The 24,321-nt window shown below is 38.3% G+C and overlaps 1 protein-coding gene across 19 annotated transcripts in view; it reads left to right on the top strand.

The window, feature by feature from the left end:
* The window catches only part of CADPS2 (calcium dependent secretion activator 2), a 575,633-nt gene that overhangs the window by 359,073 nt on the left and 192,239 nt on the right, over positions 1–24,321 (top strand). For all 19 annotated transcript variants that reach the window (XM_040259536.1, XM_040259533.1, XM_040259535.1 and 16 more), the window contains exon 9: positions 5,816–5,882. In XM_040259536.1, the coding sequence (XP_040115470.1) occupies positions 5,816–5,882 (67 nt within the window). The remainder of the gene's footprint in view (positions 1–5,815; positions 5,883–24,321) is intronic.

The following is a 24,321-nucleotide window of genomic DNA, read 5'->3' as shown; positions in this document are numbered from 1 at the left end:
GTTAATGGTAACGCAAAATTGTACAGCGCTTTGGAAAACAATTTGGCAGTTTCTATAGTTAATCACACTTTCACTATAACTCAATAATCCCAATCCTAGATATTTACTCTGGAGAAATGAAAATATGTGCCCACACAAGGACTTAAATGTGAATGGTTATGCGAGCATACGAAATCACTTCAGTCATGTCCAGCTCTTTGTGACTCCATGGACTATAGCCTGCCAGGCTCCTCTGTCCATAGAATTCTCCAGGCAAGTATACTGGAATGGGTTGCCATGCTCTCCTCCAGGAGGTCTTCCCAACCCAGGGATCAAACCTTCATCTCCTTTCGGCTCCCGCATTACAGGTGGATTCTTTACTGCTGAGCCACTGGGAAAGTCCAAATGTGACTGATTATAGCAGCATTTATTTATGATAGCCATACCTGTGGAAACAAATGTCTGCCAACTGGTGAAAGATAAACACATTAAAGTCATACATTGAAATAAGAAGGAATAAACACCTGATACAGACAAAAGCTGAATCTCAAAAACTTTATACTAAGTGAAAGATGCTAGACACAAAAGGCTACATAGTGTACAATTCCACTTACATGACCTTGTGGAAAACTGAACTCTAAGATCAGATCTGTGGTTGCAGAGCTGGGGGTGTGAGGAAAAGACTAATTGTAAAAAGGCATAAAGAAACCTTTAGGTGAGGAGTGGAGATGTTCTATAAATTCATTGTGGTGGTTACATTCCTTCTATGCCAACTTTCATCAAATTGTATATCTAAAATGGGTGAATTTTACTTTAAGTACACTAACAATAAACCTTACTTAAATGGTAACCAAAAAAATGACATGATTAATGTAGAAATTGTGGAAATGCAGAAAGACATTAATAAGAAAATGAAATTCATCCTTAATCTCATCACCCAGGTATTAATTTCCAGGTGTAACATTTTGATATATCTTTCTGGATTTTTTTTGTCATACATACACTATGAGTTCACATGACAGCTTTTTAAAACCTTAGCGTCATTATAATTTCCATGTCATTCTTTTTGGCATCACTCTTAATGACAACCTAATCAACTAAGACTCCTTAGTTCTTAGTTGGGTTGTGACATTTTGCTCTTGACTGACATTGGTGAACATCTTTTTTCTTCATTCTCCCCTGAATTTTACATGTGTCTCTTATACTAAGAATCTAATTTATACCAGTAAAAAAGCAGCTAGATGATGATTATTGATACCTAATTCTAGAAGGCATGATTATAGTGAAAAAAGTTAGATTTGAAATTAAGTTTAAGGATTTCTTATTTAATACTAGTTATTGTTTCTGATATCTTTTATTTCTGTTCATTTCTTATGTAAAATGTTTATCTGGCTACTAGGAAAACTAAAGGAAGAAACTGTCATATTTTCCCTCATAGCATTGGTAACATTTACATTATGCAGAAATGTTTACTTCTGTTGAATATAATTTTTTTTATATTGAGACAAAAACTCTAATGAGGAATTCCTTTCTAGAAATGTTTGATCAGTGGTGACTTCTTCCGTGCATGTTCTATTGAATTCTTACCGTACAGTAGCCCATAATGGCTCAAGGCCCAACATTCAAATGCTTACCTTGGTTCCAATCTTGAATTCTTTTATTCTATTCTTCACAACATCCTTCAATATACCCACGTGCATCCACCCACCCCTTTGCTTTCTCTCTTCACAGAGATCATACCTTTTCATTTCAAATGTGTCGAGGCATCATTTTGAATGAAGTTGCTGCTGACAGTATTACCCCTTATGCAGAACCTTCGCCATCAGCCAGGCTTACACTTGTTTGTGGTGTTGATGGTTTGTGAATCACTCTTCACTTCCGCTTCTATCTGACCAGCATGCTAAGTGAGACAGGTTGAAGAAGCAGCCTGCGGTCACAGGCAGAAGTTACTCCAGATGCCCTCTTGACTCCTTGGCAGTTGTTTGCTGCGCATCTTGCTGGTAAATTTGTACAGACAGCATCTGTCATGTCCACAGTATATATAGCTCTTGAGGTCATTGCTGTTAACCCTGTAATAAGCACTGGGGTGTGTGCCTTTCAGAAGAGGAAAATTGCATAGGGAAGACAGGAAGAGAGCAACTAAACACCTATCACTGGAACCATAAAAGAGAAATGAGAGGCTGGAGCAAAGGTGGGGCAGAGGGTTTTCAGGGGCCCTCAGGAGGGGAGAGTGAGCAGGTGAGAACAGTGCTGACGGATGTTTCTGATAGTCTCTAACTGCCTCAGTACTACATTCAGAAGCGCAGATGACAGGGTATCCAGAGTATTATAAAACTAAATACAAGTTCGCAAAATACTCCCATTAACTAATGTGTCTGAGAGAAAGAAACTACATCATTGATTTGGGCAGTACTGGCGATGTTTTCTAGGCAGGAGCCTAGGATTTATGTCAACTTTTAGTCACTCCATTTCTGTTTGTGTGTGTGTGTGTGTGTGTGTGTTTCTGAAAATTTAGAAATACAGGGAATAAAGATGGAAAATTAAATTTTCCATAATTCCATGATTCAAAGGCACTATTATTAAAAATTTTGAAATATCTATTTCATATATTTCTTTTACAAATTTCAAGTCTCTTAAGTATTTATATGGTTTTGAAACTTTTTTCGTAAAATATTATATCATGAGATATTCTTTGTTATTAATTTTATCAAAAATATTTTTTTCAGAGGCAGCATAGTGTTTCTGTGTGTTTTCTAGCATTTATTAAACAATTCACCTATTGTTGGACACTGTTACCTTTTTTCATGATATGAATAATACTGTTCTATATATCCATGTAACATATGTATACGTGTGTGTGTCTGTTTCCCTAATTCCATGATGTGGGGGGCTATTTTTCTATCAGTTAAGTTCAGTCACTCAGTCGTGTCTGACTCTTTGCGACCCCATGGACTGCAGCACGCCAGGCCTCCCTGTCCCTCACCAGGCCCTGGAGTTTACTCAAACTCATGCCCATTAAGTTGGTGATGCCAGCCAACCATCTCATCCTCTGTCATCCCCTTCTCCTCCCACCTTCAATCTTTCCCAGCGTCAAGGTCTTTTCCAGTGAGTCAGCTTTTTGCATCAGGTGGCCAAAGTATTGGAGCTTCAGCTTCAACACCAGTCCTTCCAATGAATATTCAGGACTGATTTCCTTTAGGATGGACTGGATAAATCTCCTTGCAGTCCAAGGGACTCTCAAGAGTCTTCTCCAACACCACAGTTCAAAAGCATCAATTCTTTGGAGCTCAGCTTTCTTTATAGTCGAGCTCTCACATCCATGCATGACTACTGGAAAAACCATAGCTTTGTCTAGATGGACCTTTGTTGGCAAAGTAATGTCTCTGCTTTTGAATATGCTGTCTAGGTTGGTCATAACTTTTCTTCCAAGGAGCAAGCATCTTTTAATTTCATGGCTGCAATCACCATCTGCAGTGATTTTGGAGCCCAAAAATAAAGTCTGTCACTGTTTCCTCTGTTTCCCCATCTATTTGCCATGAAGTGATGGGACTGGATGCCATTATCTTAGTTTTCTGAATGCTGAGTTTTAAGCCAGGTTTTCACTCTCCTCTTTAACTTTCATCAAGAGGCTCTTTAGTTCTTCTTCCCTTTCTGCTATAAGGGTGGTGTCATCTGCATATCTGAGATTATTGATATTTCTCCCAGCAATCTTGATTGTAGCTTGTGCTTCATCCAGCCCAGCATTTCTCATGATGTACTCTGCACATAAGTTAAATAAGCAGGGTGACAATATACAGCCTTGACATACTCCTTTTCCTATTTGGAACCAGTCTGTTGTTCCATGTCCAGTTCTAATTGTTGTTTCCTGACCTGCACACAGATTTCTCAAGAGGCAGGTCAGGTGGTCTGGTATTCCCATCTCTTTCAGAATTTCCCACAGTTTATTGTGATCCACACAGTCAAAGGCTTTGGCATAGTCAATAAAGCAGAAATAGATGTTTTTCTGGAACTCTCTTACTTTTTCAATGATCCAGTGGGTGTTGGCAGTTTGATCTCTGGTTCCTCTGCCTTTTCTAAATCCAGCTTGAACATCTGGAAGTTCACTGTTCACATATTGTTCAAGCCGGGCTTGGAGAATTTTGAGCATTGCTTCACTAGCGTGTGAGATGAGTGCAATTGTGTGGTAGTTTGAGGATTCTTTGGCATTGCCTTTCTTTAGGATTGGAATGAAAACTGACCTTTTCCAGTCCCGTGGGCACTGCTGAGTTTTCAAATTTGCTGGCATACTGAGTGCAGCACTTACAGAGCATCACGTTTTAGGATTTGAGATAGCTTAACTGGAGTTCCATCATCTCCACTAGCTTTGTTCGTAGTGATGCTTTCTAAGGCCCACTTGACTTCACATTCCAGGATGTCTGGCTCTAGGTGAAGTGATCACACCATTGTGATTATCTGGGTTGTGAAGATGTCTTTTGTACAGTTCTTATGTGTATTCTTGCCACTTCTTCTTAATATCTTCTGCTTCTGTTAGGTCCAGACCATTTTTGTCCTTTATTGAGCCCATCTTTGCATGTCATGTTATTCTACAATAAGGTGGTCTTATTTTACACTCCATGAGCAGTGAATAGGAAAGCCCATCATTTCAGCACCCCTTAGCTAATATCCCATATCTTTTTTAGAGGGGGGCAAAAAGTATGTTTGCTCTTTTTGCAAAGGATAATTATTTTCATAAAACAGAAGCTAAAATTTCAAGCTAAGATTTCAATTTTAAAAGTCAAGAGAAAGTCTAAAGACTTTAAGACCGTCAACAAACTGTTAGATAAAGGGCTTTTTTTAATCATTCAGAATTGCATATAATTTAGATTAGTTTGAATACCCTCTATAATGTTAAATCTTGACTACAGAAAAAGGAATTGTGATAAAATATTGAAAAATCATACTTTAATTTAAAAATTAGGTCTCTGTCACATTTTTTAACTTCTAAAATGTTTTCCACTTTTGTGGGAGGCATGTGATATAATTTTAAATAGCTCTCCATGACATGCTCATACTTGATTAATATTTAATTTCTTCCCTTTCCTCCTCAATCCTTAAGCCTACATCTGTGTATTCAGTAAGAACAAAAGATCTGTTCTCCAGTGATTAACTACTTGAATCCTTTCAATTCAGGTTACTAACAGCAATGCACAGTTAAACAGAAGTCTTGGTTGAAACCATTGTTGAATTATACAATGTCACTTTCATTAGTATCTGAGTTTCATAGGAAAATTTGCACGAAGAAGTTCGCATGTCAGATAGATATCCTAGTAACAGGGCTTGGACCTTAGCAATCATCGCATGTAGTTCTTTGATTTGATAGTTGAGGAAGTGGAAACTGAGATTGGTACAGGCACATCTTGGGGACACTCAGCTGGAAAGAGACTCTTCATCCTGGGTTCTGGAATCTGCAGCCGGCTCCCTGTCAGGCCACACCCCTCAGCCTCTGTCACCTGCAAGCTGAAACATCTGGTACCCTAGCCTCAATTCATAGCATACGTCTCTCCTGAGAAATATGTGTAAGAATACAATTCCTACTGCTTCTTTGATTATCCTTTCTAACTCCAACTTCGCTCAGTTTGTGGAGAGAACTGACAAATTGATAAGCCACATATATCAATTCCCTTTCAAGAGCCTTAGGACAGACTCAGTCATTTTGTAACACAGAAGTTGTATGCTGTCACAGGTTCCAACTGAACTAAGCTTTGCAGGCTGCTCTCGAGAATAAATACCTATGGAATAAATGTGATTATGTGGCACCACACCATTATTCATAAGATATTTTTGTTTTTCTTACCAGATATCTGTATGCCCTTGGGCAGAAGGTTTGGAAAAGATGGAAAAAACGTTACTTTGTTCTTGTTCAGGTAAGTACACTTTTTTCCTGTCATATAATCACTGTAAGCCAATCAAACTTTTATTTGGGTTGTATCTGTCAGTATCTACTGTATTAGAAGTTAAAACTGAAAAATTAAGAAAATATTTAATTCATTTTAAAACGAAAGTAGTAAGGCCATTCCAATGCAACTAACCTTTTCATTTAAAATAAGTATTTTTTCAAGCCAAACATTTTAGTGAGCTAAATGGCATTATTTTATGCTTTTGTGCACCTCTTCAGTGTCTGGCTTAATAAAAATAGAATGCAGCTGTGTTTTCAAATCAGCTTCTGCCTTCGATCTGTTGCAGTCTCAGGTGAAATTTAGCCTCTGGAAAATTCCACTATATGCTCTTGAGAGAGTAAGTGTGAAATGGGCCAAGATGTTTAAACATAATTTTTAAAATGGTTTTGACCTCACAAGTCCCCTGAAAGGATTTTGAAGATCCTCAGGATCCCAAGACCATACCTTGAGAACCACTGCATTATTCTGATATTTTATAGATAAAAGTTAATTTATTAAAATATGCCTTTTAAAAAAAATGTATCATATATATCACATATTCAGAGGTACAAGTTTTTTAATTGCCTTGACTGGTAGATTTGTTTGTGATAAGATTCTGAATATAGGCAGAGTGCTATAGTGTACAGTTCAGTAGACTCTTGTTTTGTTTTGGTGATTGAATCATGAATGACCTTTGCTCATAGAATATACTCATTTAGTTAAAGTTACTTTAAAGAATAATTTTGAGTAATAGTCATCCAGTTCATGATAAATTCAAGCTGTCTTATTCTCAATGAATATATATGAAAAGAGAAGCTCTCTTGGTATCGTTAATACAAAACAGTCTGTAAAATCTTATCGATTCCTATCCACACATTATTGTTGTTATTCAGCTGCTAAGTCGTATCTGAACTGTTTTACAAGCCCATGTACAGTAGTATCACCCCAGGCTCCGTCTGTCCATGGGATTTCCCCAGACAATAATGCTGGAGTGGGTTGCCATTTCCTCCTCCAAAGGATCTTCCCAAACTTGCATCTCCAGCATTGGCAGGTGACTTCTTTACCACTTGAGCCCCAGGGAAGCCCTGCTCACGCATTAAGCAAGTATAGACTAGATCAGGTTAACATGGTGATATCCCAAGGAAGGAAACTCATTTGCTATCTTCCAAAATAAAGTAATCTATCTACTGCTGGATAAAATTATTTTATTGATGTGCCATAATAGCATGGTAACTTCATGAAAGTATAAATTTTTAATCAAAAGTGGGTATTTTCCCCACCTGAGTAAAGTGTAACTTTTTCTTGTGAAAATAAAATTGAGAATCCTGTGGTGATCCAGAGGTTAAGACTCCAGGCTTCCATTGCAAGGGCCCTTGGTTCAATCCCTGGTTAGAGAACCAAGATAACCACATGCCATGCAATGCAGTCAAAAATAAATAATAACAAAATTTATAAGTAAGCAAATAGAACCAATATTTGGTCAACCAGATTAATAAAATATGCACATACATTTCCACACACACAGACAATATTTTTTACATAAAACCCACACATTTGCTTTGAGTAAGGGCTCCCTGTTGGGAGTTCTCAATGGTCTATCCACCAAAAGTCACACCTATAAGGCATCTTCTTTGGTTTCTAGGCTCAATGTCTTTACATTGTCACAAAAATTTAAATGCATTTACTAGGCAGTTTGAGCACATATCTTTCTGTACATTTTAATTTTATTCCCACTTATAGATTTTTTCACCTTTATCTAATTTAGCAAGTTTACGTAGTGACTTGTTTTTGTCAAATCTTTCCAAAGCATTCAAATGATTTTTCGTAAAAACTGCAGCTTCTTTTTCATGGTCATATATCATGCATTTACACAGAATATCATAAGTTCTCATCCCATAAGTTCAGTAGCTGATGTTATTGGCCTAATCAAATGCTACTGATTCTTAGTAAGCATAGAGTTGAACTGGTGGAAATAAGTATAAGAACACATGAGAATGTCACCCAGTAATCACAGATTTCAACATGTCATACCTATTAGTCAATATGGCTTTTTAAGAGCAATTTTAGGTTCACAACAAAATTTAAGGGAAGGTACAGAGATGTTCTATCTATCCTCTGTCTCCACATAACTTCCTCCACTATCAACATCGCTCATCAGAATGGTACATTTGATACCAAGGGTGAACTACGCTTGATACATCATCTTCGTCAAAAGTCCATGCTTTTGATTAGATTTCACTTTTGGTGTTGTACATCTGTGTATTTGAACAAACATACTATTTATCACTGTAATATCATACAAAACATTTCACTTCCTTGAAAATCCTCTCTGTTCTGCCTATTCATCTTCACCCTCCCACCTTTGGCAACCCCTGATCTTTTAACCACCGGTTTGCCTTTTCCAGAATGCCGTAGTTGGAATCTTGCAGCATGTAGCCTTTACTCATTAGCAGCTTTCACTTAAGAATTTGCATTTAAGGTTTTTCCATGTTTTTCCCATGGCTTAAAAGCTCATTTCTTTTTAGCACTGAATAATATTCCATTGTCCAAACGAAGCACAGTTTATCTGTTCACCTACTGAATGAGATCTTGGTTGCTTCCAAATTTTGGCAGTTATGAATTGAGCTGTTATACAAATCTGTGTGTGGGTTTTTGTGTAGACATAACTTTCCAGCTTCTTTGGGTAAATACCAAGGAGCATGATTGCTGGATCATATTCATTATTTTTAAAGAAAGATCCAGCATGATTGCTGGATCATATTCATTATTTTTAAAGAAAGAATCCTGTAGAGATCCAGTAAAGTAACAGTAGGCTAAAATAGTTTCTAATACACATTGTTTTAATATGAAAATTAGGCCTTAGTAGATCAGTTTTGAGAGTTCAGATGGACACCTTATACTTCAAGCCAGGTAAAGTTCAGGATAATCCTTTGTTCCCTACCTTATATTTTGATATATGATCACAAGAATCAAATTACAGAGCAACCATGTATATGTTCATTATCACCCCATAAGAGACTTTAGAAATAAAAGAAGAATTTTCTTCTTTTATTCAAATATTCAAAAAAAGAATTTCAGTGCTTTGAGATCATTAATTGTTCTTTACAGAACATTCACCATGTCTTTCACTGAGTTAGACAAGGCTGTGGTCCTAGTGTGATTAGATTGACTAGTTTTCTGTGAGTATGGTTTCAGTGTGTCTGCCCTCTGATGCTCTCTTGCAACATCTACCATCTTACTTGGGTTTCTCTTACCTTGGGCGTGGGGTATCTCTTCATGGCTGCTCCAGCAAAGCGCAGCTGCTGCTCCTTATGAACAGTATGAAAGGGCAAAATAATAGGATACTGAAAGAGGAACTCCCCAGGTCAGTAGGTGCCCAATATGCTACTGGAGATCAGTGGAGAAATAACTCCAGAAAGAATGAAGGGATGGAACCAAAGCAAAAACAATACCCAGCTGTGGATGTGACTGGTGATAGAAACAAGGTACGATGCTGTAAAGAGCAATATTGCATAGGAACCTGGAATGTCAGGTCTATGAATCAAGGCAAATTGGAAGTGGTCAAACAAGAGATGCCAAGAGTGAACGTCAACATTCTAGGAATCAGTGAACTAAAATGGACTGGAATGGGTGAATTTAACTCAGATGACCATTATATCTACTACTGTGGGCAGGAATCCCTCAGAAGAAATGGAGTAGCCATCATGGTCAACAAAAGAGTCCAAAATGCAGTACTTGGATGCAACCTCAAAAACAACAGAATGATCTCTGTTTGTCTCCAAGGCAAACCATTCAATATCACAGTAATTCAAGTCTATGCCCGAACCAGTAATGCTGAAGAAGCTGAAGTTGAATGGTTCTATGAAGACCTACAAGACCTTGTAAAACTAACACCCCAAAAAGATGTCCTCTTCATTGTAGGAGACTGGAATGCAAAAGTAGGAAGTGAAGAAACACCTGGAGTAACAGGCAAATTTGGCCTTGGAATGCAGAATGAAGCAGGGCAAAGACTATTAATAGAGTTTTGCCAAGAAAACGCACTGGTCATAGCAAACACCCTCTTCCAACAACACAAGAGAAGACTCTACACATGGACATCACCAGATGGTCAACACCGAAATCAGATTGATTATATTCTTTGCAGCCAAAGATGGAGAAGCTCTATACAGTCAGCAAAAACAAGACCGGGAGCTGACTGTGGCTCAGATCATGAACTCCTTATTGCCAAATTCAGGCTTAAATTGAAGAAAGTGGGGAAAACCGCTAGACCATTCAGGTATGACCTAAATCAAATCCCTTATGATTATCCAGTGGAAGTGAGAAATAGATTTAAGGGCCTAGATCTGATAGATAGAGTGCCTGATGAACTATGGACGGAAATTGTACAGGAGACAGGGATCAAGACCATCCCCATGGAAAAGAAATGCAAAAAAGCAAAATGGCTGTCTGGGGAGGCCTTACAAATAGCTGTGAAAAGAAGAGAAGCAAAAAGCAAAGGAGAAAAGGAAAGATATAAGCATCTGAATGCAGAGTTCCAAAGAATAGCAAGAAGAGATAAGAAAGTCTTCCTCAGCGATCAATGCAAAGAAATAGAGGAAAACAACAGAATGGGAAAGACTAGAGAGCTCTTCAAGAAAATGAGAGATACCAAGGGAACATTTCATGCAAAGATGGGCTCGATAAATGCCAGAAATGGACTGGACCTAACAGAAGCAGAAGATATTAAGAAGAGGTAGCAAGAATACACAGAAGAACTGTACAAAAAAGATCTTCATAACCAAGATAATCACGATGGTATGATCACTCATCTAGAGCCAGACATCCTGGAATGTGAAGTCAAGTGGGCCTTAGAAAGCATCACTACGAACAAAGCTAGTGGAGGTGATGGAATTCCAGTTGAGCTATTTCAAATACTGAAAGATGATGCTGTAAAAGTGCTGCACTCAATATGCCAGCAAATTTGGAAAACCCAGCAGTGGCCACATGACTGGACAAGGTCCGTTTTCATTCCAATCCCAAAGAAAGGCAATGCCAAAGAATGCTCAAACTAATGCACAATTGCACTCATCTCACATGCTAGTAAAGTAATGCTCAAAATTCTCCAAGCCCGGCTTCAGCAATATGTAAACCCTGAAATCCCTGATGTTCAAGCTGGTTTTAGAAAAGGCAGAGGAACCAGAGATCAAATTGCCAACATCCACTGGATCATGGAAAAAGCAAGAGAGTTCCATAAAAACATCTATTTCTGCTTTATTGACTATGCCAAAGCCTTTGACTGTGTGGATCACAATAAACTGTGGAAAATTCTGAAAGAGATGGGAATACCAGACCACCTGATCTGCCTCTTGAGAAACCTGTATGAAAGTCAGGAAGCAACAGTTAGAACTGGACATGGAACAATAGACTGGTTCCAAATAGGAAAAGGAGTGTGTCAAGGCTGTATATTGTCACCCTGCTTATTTAACTTATATGCAGAGTACATCATGAGAAACGCTGGACTGGAAGAAACACAAGGTGGAATCCAGATTGCTGGGAGAAATATCAATAACCTCAGATATGCAGATGACACCACCCTTATGGCAGAAAGTGAAGAGGAACTAAAAAGCTTCCTGATGAAAGTGAAAGAGGAGAGTGAAAAAGTTGGCTTAAAGCTCAACATTCAGACAACAAAGATCATGGCATCCAGTCCCATCACGTCATGGGAAATAGATGGGGAAACAGTGGAAACAGTGTCAGACTTTATTTTTGGGGGCTCCAGAATCACTGCAGATGGTGACTGCAGCCATGAAATTAAAAGAAGCTTACTCCTTGGAAGAAAAGTTATGAGCAACCTAGATAGCATATTCAAAAGCAGAGACATTACTTTGCCGACTAAGGTCCGTCTAGTCAAGGCTATGGTTTTTCCTGTGGTCATGTATGGATGTGAGAGTTGGACTGTGAAGAAGGCTGAGTGCCAATGAATTGATGCTTTTGAACTGTGGTGTTGGAGAAGACTCTTGAGAGTCCCTTGGACTGCAAGGAGATCCAACCAGTCCATTCTGAAGGAGATCAGCCCTGGGATTTCTTTGGAAGGAATGATGCTAAAGCTGAAACTCCAGTACTTTGGCCACCTCATGCGAAGAGCTGACTCATTGGAAAAGACTCTGATGCTGGGAGGGATTGGGGGCAGGAGGAGAAGGGGACAACAGAGGATGAGATGGCTGGATGGCATCACTGACTCGATGGACTTGAGTCTGATTGAACTCTGGGAGTTGGTGATGGACAGGGAGGCCTGGCGTGCTGCAATTCATGGGGTTGCAAAGAGTCGGACATGACTGAGCGACTGAACTGAACTGAACTGACTGAACCATGTCTTTGGAGAGCTGGAAAATTCTCCATGTAACAAAAATATGTTTAACATTTTAATGGCAACATTCACTTTAAACCAAAGGAGGTAAACCTCTATACTCTATCATTAAAATTTAGCATAACCACCACCAAACTTTCATGAATTCAGATGTATTCTACCTGACATATTGTCTTAAAATTTGAAGTCATATTTAAGTATTGTGTATGTGTTAGTCACTCAGTTGGGTCCGACTCTTCGCAACCCCATAGATGTTCCTTGTCAGGCTTTTCTGTCCTTGGGATTCTCCAGGGAAGAATCCTGCAGGGGGTTGCCATTCCCTTCTCCAGGGCATCTTCCCAACCCAGCAATTGAACCCAGGTCTCCTACATTGCAGGCAGATTCTTTACTGTCTGAGCCACCAGCGAAGCATTGTATCTTTATACAAATATATGTATATGCACGTATTCACACATAGAATCCCATGCCCAAGTGTATTGAGATTTACATGCCAGTACTCTGACAACTTTTTAAAGTGTTAAATATAATTGAATCATCCTTTCAATTCCAAATGTAATGGGAAGACGGATGTACACACTTCAAAATCAAGATGGGTACGTATGGAGATTCAACAAGAAGGACTCGTTGGGAAGAAGTGGGTCACTTTGTTAGTATCTTTAAAGATAGCTCTCTTTCTGTTGGCACATGGCTGTGGATCCATACCTGCAGGCTGCATGCAGTATTGAAAGGTGAGGGAGTGGTTTCCAGGAGGACAGTGTACCCCTGCTGTGTCTGCTGCTGCCATGGGCAGAATGGTGCTCTGGTGATAATGTGAATCTCATCACCACGTGTGAGTGTGTATTATCTGAGTGATGGAGCTGGGGGTCTAGCCATCAGCCCAAGAATCTGTGCTCATAAAAATTGATTGAGAGTCTCGTTTGCTCAGCTGCAAAGTCGTTGTTCAAAGTGAACACTTGCGGAGCTGCTGAGGTGAAGAGACTTTTCAGAGACTCTTGTATCAACATTTAAATCAGAGTTGAAAATGGGAGAGTGAATTACTTATCATTGTGGGGTGTTAACTGAGCTAAGTAAGATTAGTGTTGGACCCCATGTACATTCTAAAGCCAGTATGCTTAAAAGATTTTTCATGCTTTTTTTAAGAGGCTGCATTTGTTTCTGATGAAGGTAAATTTGGGTCCAAGCCAAACTGAAAGAACAGTGATTTGAGGAATATGTTGAAAATCTTCCCAAAACTTACATGTGTTTTTATTAAAGTTATATGTGTTTCTTATTAATTTTTCTTAAGCGTATTCAGTGTTTAGTGTTACATTTGGAGGATATCATTGATGTAAAGTACTTATGATACTAAGTATGTTTTAGTTCATTGTAATAAACCATTTAATGGCTTTAAAATTCCATATTGGTATCTATAATTTAAGCAAACTGAATTATTTCATAAATCTGTATTCAGCTAATACCTCTGCAAATAACTGTATGCCCTCAGATGCTGCATATTTTGTGGTGATATAAAAAATTCCTGAAGCACTCACCTATTAATACAACTATTGCTATCTTTAATATTTATTATGCAAATATGGCAGGCATTTATGCAAAGTGCTTTTTTACCACCACACTATCTCTTTTAGTCTTCAGAATAAGATTTGAGGATAGGTATTATTATCCCCATTGTACAGGCTAACTTGATGTACAAAGAGGTTATATATTAATAATTTGGCCTGAATTATACAGTTAGTATGCAGTAGGTAGCATCTGGTGATTAGATCCAGTTCCGTCCATCTCTAGAGGCTAAGCTCCCATATCCTTTGTCACTGTGCTATGATCAAATAAATGCACACAACTACAGTTGATCTGAAGACAAACAGGTATGTGCATAACCATTGTGGAACATTCATTTCATGAGGTACACAACAGTGTTACTACGTTAAAGAAATGGCCAGTGAGTGATGGCATAAAGAGACCCGCACTCATGAAGCCCACATGCCGCGAGACATTACTGGAAACTGAAGTAGATAGACATCTATGTTGTTTTGGCCTCATATCCAAGTATTCACTGCTTATTGTCAATGTGTCAGAATCATGACTTGAAGTTGCTGCAAACAGCAGCAGGCTATCAAGGCATAATGTTAATTACATATCAGCTGAGCTGGCGCAGGATGTAAACAGTCAGCCATGCCACTAAGTGATCTGTACCTGCTGGAAACATACGAGAGCCACTCTCTTAATGAGATGCCATCAAAATCTGCTCTCAGCTTAAAGAAGTGGCTGCAGCAGCCTATTGATATCTGAAATATCCTGCACACCCTGCAGCAGACTGCTGTCACGTTATCTGAGAATGCCACTACTGCAGGAAATTAGATGATCTAGGTTTAGTCTTAGGACATAAGCTGATGTTTGCTAATAGTAATGCAAAGTGAATAGATATACTGCTGTCAAATCAAGAAACTCATGGGGTAGCATCTCTCTGGCTTTACATTTTAAACTGATTTAAGATGTACAAACCCAAGACGCACTCAGTATAGGATAAACTCAAACCATACACAAGTCTTTGTGGCCCTCATCAGAACCCCTACCTGCATGGCCCCCTGATTTCATTCTTTTTCCCCATTGGCCAAGTAGCCACCACTAATAGTTTGAACTTTTAAACTTGTTTCAGTATAATCCAATCCTAATGGAATCATCCGCATATATATTTGTTTTCTGCATTGTTTTGACCCGCTTTTAAAATGCGATATGGGATTTCCCTGGTGGTCCAGTTGACTAAGCCTCTGTTTCCAGTGCAAGGGGCCTGGGTTTAATCCCTGGTCAGGGAACTAGGTCCTGCATGCTGCAATGAAGATTGAAAATCCCACATGCCACCAAGACTGACACAGCTAAATAAATTAATTAATTAAAATATTTAAGATAAATAAAAAATAAAACAAGTTACCATGTCAGTATCTAAAAATTCACTTTATTCCTTTTAATGGATGATTGGATTCCATAATTTAGTTTAATTTACATAACAGTTCCCTGTTTTTAAAAATTTAAATTCCTTTCTTTAATCAACAAATAATGCTGGAATATATATGCTTGATCTTTGGGCTCATGCATGTGTTAGAGTATTCCTATAGAAATGAAATTGCTGGGGTAAGACATAGATACCTATAATATGAAGTAAGATTTATAAACTTGATGACTCATGAATATTTAAATATTCACTGAAACTTACTTTTTTTTTAATTTGTCTTTCTTTTAATAGTTAATGGTCATTATGAGTCAAGTTGCATGTATTATTTTATCTTTCAAAATGCACATAGGAAAGAAAATTGAAAATTCTTTTGGCTGTGGGAAAAAAAAATCTCAGAGGAAAAGGATTTTTTAAGTTTCCTTTTTTTATGATAGCCTTTGTAATAATCAAGTTTCCTGTAAATGAAATAATGCATTTACTCTTCAAAATAGTTGTAAAATATATTGAAATGATCATTTACCTATGTCTCAAGAGTTAAAATTATAAAAGAAAGTGGAATGAGAAATGTGGGGAAAAAATGTGGAAAAAGTGGAAATTGCTTGAATTTGATAAGGAATATCTCATAAGGATCAGGAAATGATCCCAATGCCAAAATTACTCTTTCACATGGACCTTGTGTTCCTTTAAAATTTGTGTTGGTATTGTCATGTAGAAAAATATCTGTTTCTCTTCTTTTCTAGCTCACACCTACATGAAAGAGTAAAGACCTATGCGTGAGGAATGTGCAATATTGCAACCGTATTATTTATCTAAATTGAATGTTAATGGACTTGACTGTTTTATAAGACTGCACTTTAAAATGCTGTATGTGTGTATGTTTCTATGTATGCTCCATTCGTGTGCATATATATCTTTACACATACACGTGTAGTGTCCCTGCTGCATAATAAAGACTTGGTAAATGTAAGATGAGTAAATATTATCTCACCTTTAATTTGGGTTCCTTCTCAAACCTATATAAAACATAAAATTGATTTATATTTGAGCATCTGTGCGTGTGTGCTCAGGTGTATCCGACTTTTTACATCCCTATGGACTGTCCTCATCCAGGGGATCTTCCTGACCCAGGGATCAAACCTGCATCTCCTGCACTGAAGGCAGATTCTTTACCACTGAGCCATCAGGGAAGCCCATATTTGAGCATCCTTGAACCAAAACCATGGTGTCATTTTTGTTCCCTTATTTTTTTCATTATGCCCATGTCAATCAGAAAATCCTGTTTTATCTACAGCCAGAATAGTATCCTGCTTACATTCAGTTCTTTCCATCTTCTCTGCTATCATTCTAGTAGAAACCATTATTATCTTCACATGGATTTTCACAATAGAATCCCAGCTGTTATCTCTGGGTCTACTTTCCACCATTCTCCTGACAATCCATTCTTCATATTGCCAGAATAATCTATTTGAAGCATAACTCAGATTGTGCCAATTTTCTGTCTAAATTCTTCCATGACTGCCTGTTACAGTTAGAAAACCTGTGACCATAACCAAGGGAAAGTCCTATATATTGTCCCTATTGTGGCCTCTAGCTTCCTCTCAGATGAGTCCTCGCCCATCACTGAGCAGCAGCTTGACTTGTAACGTTCTGCGTCCAGGTTAATTGCAGTGCCGAGAACTGGGGTTTAGCACCTCCAGGTCACCAGCCCCCTCTCTCAAATATATAATAATATGAGTTTATTTTTAAAGTGTGATTTCTAAGCAAATATGCCTTTGAATTAAATCTGCCTACCTTTCTTCCTAGGACTGGGAAGCCTTGTTGTGCTGCAGTTCATGAGGTCAGACATGACTTAGTGACTAATCATCTACCACACATTCTTCCACTTGGTTGTTGCTTGGCTTTTTAAGCATCTAAAGAAATTCAAAACATTTATTCTACCTTTTCCCCCATGACTAGCTTGTTCTACCTACCCACTTAGGTATCAGGTCAGATGTTACCTGAAATGGGTCTTTCTTGCCCACCCAATCTGAAGTGACTCCCTGTCACATTACCCAATTTTATATTTCTCAGAACATTTTTCTCTGATCAGAGTTATCCTTATATATTTATTTGTTACTTATCTCTTTATCCCTTCTAGAATATATGCTCCATGAAAATAAAGACCTTGTCTGTCTTATAATCTACTGTGAGTAGAAACTAACTAAATATTTGTTCAATAGATGAATATATGTAAGTCAGTCTGAACACTGTTTTTAAAAAGACTGCCTTTCCTCTTTCTATTTTATACACTGATTGCTAAATCTTTTTTATGCCATTTGGTCAAGACAGTAAATATATGTTCCCTTCAAATCCATCATGATCTTGAAGAATATATTCATTTTCCTTGATTAAATTAAGCTCTGGGATTTTTTTTTTTAATAACTCTAGCAGCACCTTTGGCCTCTGCCAAGAACATTTCCAGCTAAGGATTTTTAAGCCTTAATCTTTACTGAAATTAGACGGTGGCAGTTGCTAAGCTGCCAGCTGTTAACATGATCCCTGCAGTAGGAACCCAACATACAAACCAGAATGTGGTGGTCTCTAAGAACTCATCGTTAGCACTTACACCTGTGGATACAGACAGGTGTTGAACAGGTTGGCAATTGAAAATAAAATGGGAGGTTTCCTAGATCAGATGCTGGTACCTCATGGGACCCCAGCAAATTAAGGTGCCCTGTGATGCCAAAACAGCCTGATTTAACTCTGTCCTCAGATTAAAGTACGTTTATATCCCCCAGTTCTCAACAAATCCATTCTTTATGGAGTTATTAAGAATAGATTGGGTTAAGGATATTGAATGTTTATCATGGCTCTATCTTTCTGCTGAATGAATTTTCAGTCGCAATATAGTATATTATATAAGCTTATAAGTCAGCTTATCCCTAAAAACAAATACCAGATCAGAATAGGCCCAACTGCCTGTTTTCTATCTAATTCCCTGGCATGTGGAGATGGGCCAGACTGCCTTCAGCCGGAGCATAGGAGCATGGGGAACTCCTGGCCCCTGCCATTTAGCTTTCAGCAACATGGATTAGGGCTTCCCAGGTGCCACTCACTAGTGGTGAAGAACCCGCCTGCAAATGCAGGAGACATAAGAGACGCAGCTTCGATCCCTGGGTCAGAAAGATCCCCTGGAGAAGGAAATGGCAACCCCCTCCAGAATTTTTGCCTGGAGAATCCCATGGACAGAGGAGCCTGGCAGGCTGCAGTCTATAGAGTCACAAAGAGTCAGACACAACTGAAGCGACTTAACACCCATGCACAGCGTATATTAAAGATTAGTGCCAACTGATAATGAATTATCTCCAAGTGGGATTTCTCCAATGTATCCTCACCCTGGATGCTGGCTGCCAAACCAGTAGCTACAAGGTATTGACACCGTTCAGAAGGATTCACTTGATCTTAGACTACAGGTTCATTGTAGGGTTTGCTTCAGTAAGGTGATTTAGCATGACCTTACAAAAGAAATGGGCAAAAGTGGAAGGCTCTTGGGGATATTAGAGGAATCAAAAGAATAAAATGCAGTGTCATTTTATGGAAACAGAACCAGCAGCTAGTGAGTCAAAGGATGGTGTTCATACTTTTTGTGCTTCTTGAACCAAAGTATTGTAAAGCTAAACTGCACTTTTTTCCATTGTCTCCTGGGTCAAATTCCCTAATTGTCAGTGACAGCTTTGTTGGTCGTTGGTATTTTGTTTCTCTTCCATCTGTGCTCTTCGTTAAACCTCAGGGCCCAATCATCTGTGATAAACTCCAGGACTGTTAGGTGACTTTTGAAATATTAAACAATATTGAAAGAAGTAAAAAATAAAACACATGTTCAATACTTGTCATTTAAATCACCATGGTTGTCAAAAGTAGGTGATTTTTCTGAAGCTGGTGGCTTTTTTGCTTGGATGTTTTTTTTCTTGGTATCTCCAAAGATTTTTAAATTGGTGCTTAAACATGTCCATCATGTTAAGAAATAATCGTGTTATTTAAAGGTAGCTAGAAATACAGTACTTAAAGCATAAAACAGCAACCAAACCTGTACTTCAAGTTATATAAAGAAAAAAGCAACATAGATGTAAGCATTTTACACCGCATATGAAAAACAAGTAGCCTTTTGACAGGTAGTTTTTAAACCTACATCTTAAATAGCAAGCAAATTTTTAGCACTTTAGGTACACTATGCATGTCAAGCCTGGACTCTTTAATGCATGACAGCATGAACATGACTTGTATAAAGACCTTTAGAGATTAATCTTTTTTGTTGTTTTAAGAGAATCATTTTTAAAATATATACATTGAAATATATATTCATGATAATATCCATTAGAAATAGAGGGAATAATATCTAAATTACATTTACAGGCATCTCTGATTTTTCTTCTCATCCTCAATTTCTTGTCCCTTTATATATTCAAATATTCAACAGGTATTTTCAATACCATGATCACTATCTTTTTAATGGAAAGAAGCAACCCATCAGCCTGGGGTGAAGTAGACATATAAGTTGGGGAGAACCCAGTGAGGCTGGAAAGCAGAAGCCTGAGGCATGAAGGCCAATAGTCCTTAGTCATTCCCAGCCTGGAAACATACAGCCTCAAAATGGGGCCAATCCTGACATCACACTTTCCTACCGATTACAGAACAAAATGTATCTCTAACCCACAATGAAATGACTCTAGAAAGACACATAAGAAGAGAGAGAGGGATGATGGATCCCTGACCGCTGGGTTTGACTTACTGGGAGACGACTGCGTATCAAGCAGGCGTGGTGCTAGCTTTTCTGCATTAGGATCTCCAGTGCTCACAGGGGCTTCCCAGGTGGTGCTGGTGGTAAGGAACCCATCTGCCAATGCAGGAGACAGGAGACACGTGGGTTTGATCCCTGGGACAGGAAGATCTCCTGGAGGAAGGAAGAGCAGCCCACTCCAGTATTCTTGCCTGGAGAATCCCATGGACAGAGGAGCCTGGTGGGCTACAGTCCACTGGGAAGCAAAGAGTTGGACACGACGGAACCAGCTTAGCACACAATGCTCTCAAAGACCTGTAGAACACGTGTTATTGTTGTCTCTGTTTTATAGAAAATCAAGCTGAGCAATACAAGGGTTAGAGTGAGATGTCCCAGGTCTTGTCAAACAGAAGCTGAAAAGAATAAAGAGAAGTAATTGAGGGAGAAATGAAAGTGGGACCTAGATTTGAAATGGCAGACTCATTTGTTAAACATGGTTTATCCCCCTTCACTTCCAATCAAAATACTTCCAATATTGAAATATGATTGTCTTCAGAGAGCCCTTTTCTGGATGCTTTATCAAAAACAGACTCCCTTCCCTGTCATACTCTTTACTCTATTTTATTTTTCTTCAAAACAATTCATTCAAAACAACCCACAATTGTTATAGATATTGTTTATCTGTGATCCAGTCTTCTCCATATCACTGTGTGAGAATTGATATTATTTTTCTATTTTTTTCTTATTCTGATGCCAAGGACGTTATTGTATACTCAAGGTTTTGAAAAAATGCACTGTAGATATTCAATAAATATTTGTTGAATGAATGAATAACAGGGAAAACTACCCATGGAAGAAGATAATAAAAATTGAAAGTGGACATAAAACTACAGTTAGTTATTTGCCATTCTGACTAGTAAGAAATGAAATACTAGTTATCACATCTCTAAAAGGTATCAAGGAAGAATACTTGATTAAAAAAAAAAAGAGAAATAGGAGTGCTCCCATCAGTCTTCAAACTGTTTTGCTAATTTGCTAGATTTTACAACTGTAGGTCCCTGTAAACTTTTCATCATAAATTTAAATAGTTACAATGGAAGTAGTTTCTAAAATAAAACCATTAAATCGATCATATACATTCTCAATCGAATTTGAATATTGTTGTGATTTTATGTACATCTCTAACCATTGCAAATTGTATACTATTAGCTTTTTCTCCTTGAATTCTTATTTCCATGACTGATCCCCAACAGAATTTTAGTTTTAGGAAATGATTATTATGCATCAATGGGTTTCCCTGGTGGCTTAGCTTATCTGTGTAATACAGGAGACACAGGTTCAATCCCTGGGTTAGGAAGATCACCTGGAGGACTGCGGTATTCTTGCCTGAGAAGCCCCATGGACAGAGGAGCCTGGCATTCTACAGTCCATGGGGTCACAAAGGGACACGACTGAGCAACTAAGCACACATTATGCATCAGAATCTTTTTGATCCCTCTATCGTGCTTTTCTGCAATTAAAAATGTCTACAAAATTGGAATAAAAAACTCTATGTTGGAGTCCTAAACCCCAGTTCCTTAGACTATGACCTTATTTGAAAATAGCCTTGTGTGTGTCATCAAGATGAGGTCATACCAGAGAGGGGTGTGCCCATAATCGAGTGTGACTAGTGCTCATATTAAAAAGGGCACTTGGAAGCAGATATGCACACAGGAGAATGCCAAGGGAAGATGCAGGCAGAGATGGATATGATGCCTCCACAAGCCAAGGAGTGCCAAAACTTGCCAGCAACCCACTACACGTGACAAAGACAAGGAGCAAATTACCCTCACAGCCCTTAGAAGGCACCAGCCTGCTGACCCCTTAATATTTCAGCTTCTAGCCTCTAGCACTTCAAGACAATACATTTCTGTTGTTTAAGCCAAATAAAATAAAGATCCAGAGAGCAGAGAGAGCCAATATAAAGAATAACACAGGAAGGCCCAAAATCCCCTTTCCCTAAAAAATCTTTGTTATTAGATCTTTTTCTCCTAAACTCCCAGATTTATTTCCCCTTGTCCCTCTGTTTGAAAAAACCAAGTCAGTCAAACTGCCTCACCTGAAGAAAAATAAAAGTCAAGGGCTTCCCTGGTGGCGCAGTGGAGAGGAATCCACCTGCCAATGCAGGAGACACAGGTTCGATCCCTGGTCCTGGAAAATCCCACATGCTGTGGGATAGCTAAGCCCCTGTGCCACAACTGCTGAGTCTGTGTCCTAGAGCCCAGGGGCCACAGTTTCTGAAGCCTGCGTGCTGCAGTTACTGAAGCTCACACGTCCTAGGGCCCATACTCCACAAGGAATCGACCACAACGAGAAGCCTGCACGCCCCAGCTAGAGAGTAGCCCCTGCTTGCTGCAACTCGAAAAAATCTTGAGCAGCAACAGAGACTCAGCATGGCCAAACACAATTGTTTTTAACTACAAAAAAACAAAACAAGAGGAAGAGTAAATAAAAATTCCTGTGACCAGAAGGCTTTAAGGATTAAAAATGTATTTTGTATTGAAGTACAACTGCAATTATAAGTAGCACACAGCTTATGAAAACATATAAGTAATTGAAGAATAATTATTAAGGTTAAATTTGACTGGAAATGCCTATGTTAATGAGCTGGATATAGCTTCCCTTCCCAGTTTACCTGTGAATGACTTATTTATTCTATAATGAGAAAGGGTTTCACAGTAATTCCTTGTTTGTTTTCCAAGATATGAGCATTTCCAAGATATTTTCTTATAACTTTCCAAAATGTGAACATGGGAAAGCCTGGCTTATCTAAATAAGCAATGGGAACAGAATCTTTGTCACAGTGATATCTCTCACTGTCTCAAAAATTTTTTCTAATTCCTGAGTTAGATGCCCCATAAACTGATATATCTTATTATTTTTTAATATTTGGTCATTTTATAACTAGGAGGTTAATTCAAGAAGGCTTTAGAATTAGAGCCTTCTACAATTATACTGAAAACAAAAAATTATGGAAACCATGTTACTTTCAAAATATGTTGTTTTGCCTCTGATTGTAAAGAACCATACAGCTGCAACAGGAAGAATGTCTGTCAAAACCTCACTATCATGTGTAAAACAGATAGCTAGTGGAAATCCGCTATACAGCACAGGGAGCTCAGCTAGGTCACTGGATGGGTAGGATTGGGGAGGAAAGTCCTAAAGGGAGGCAATATATGTATACTTATAGCTGATACACTTCATTGTACCGAAGAAACCAATGCAACGTTGTAGAGCAACCGTACCCCAATTTAAAATATCGCTGCATAAATGCCTGCTAAAGAATGAAAGTTGGGTTAGAGAGAGCTGTTAATTTCTACTTGCTTTCAAGCTTGAGGCTGAAGAGGTGAATTCTGTCACTACTTCAGTGGGAAACTACAAGGAACCAGTGAGGCTCTCCTATCATTTGGCAAATAGCAGACTTTGAAAATCTGTTTGTTCAAGGATAGATTTAAAAAGCAATGGAGGAGGGACAAAGGGAGACCTATAAAGAGATTCTATAATATTGAAATCAAATATATTGATTTTGTTTTTTAAATTTATGAGAAACGTGGTCTCTATTGAAAAGTTTGTAAAACTGAGGCGTTGTCTGAGATTAATAAAAGAGTTCTGGGAGAAATCAGAAGGATTAAAACTAAAAACAGCAGCTAATTGATGCCACATTTTAGGTAGTGATGTACAGAAGAAGGAGCTTCCCAGGTGGCTCAGTGATAAAGAACCCACCTGCCAGTGGAAACTTGGATTTGATCCCTGGGTCAGGAAGATGCCCTGGAGAAGGAAATGGCAACCTACTCCAGTATTCCAGCCTGGAAATCCCATGGCCAGAGGAGCCTGGCATGAGTCAGATACAGCTGAGCAACTGAGCATGCACACACATGCAGAATGACCACTGCTTCAAAGTCAGTTCTATAGAAGAAGAAAAGTTACCGAAAGATAAATCATTTTTTTAATTGAATATAACTTGCATACAGTATATAACTTCCTTATATAACTTTCACAAAATCTGAAGTTTAGGTTTTACATATTGTTATAATTAATTATTTCATACGCCTGTAACATTTTAGGAATCATTTTTCATGTTTTTCTTTGAGTCAAGTGTGAACTGAAAGCTGCTCACTATGGCAGGTACTAAGGAAAGAAAGCAAGTATCCAATAAAATAAAAATCTGCTTTTCTAAGTGTGAAGAGAAGAGGACAAAATAGATGAACAGAGCAGAAATAAAAATAAAAGTAAAAAATACAAAAGAAACATTTTGTGAAATTTGAAAGATATTAGTCTGCAGATACACAGACTTCCCACATTTCAGGAGGTTTAGTGAAAACAGATTTTCATCTAAACA

This window comes from Oryx dammah, unplaced genomic scaffold (genome assembly GCF_014754425.2).
Source record: "Oryx dammah isolate SB20612 unplaced genomic scaffold, SCBI_Odam_1.1 HiC_scaffold_18, whole genome shotgun sequence".
Classification (NCBI taxonomy): domain Eukaryota; kingdom Metazoa; phylum Chordata; class Mammalia; order Artiodactyla; family Bovidae; genus Oryx; species Oryx dammah.
The sequence above is the reverse complement of the archived record's forward strand: the minus strand, read 5'-3'. Positions and strand labels throughout refer to the sequence as shown.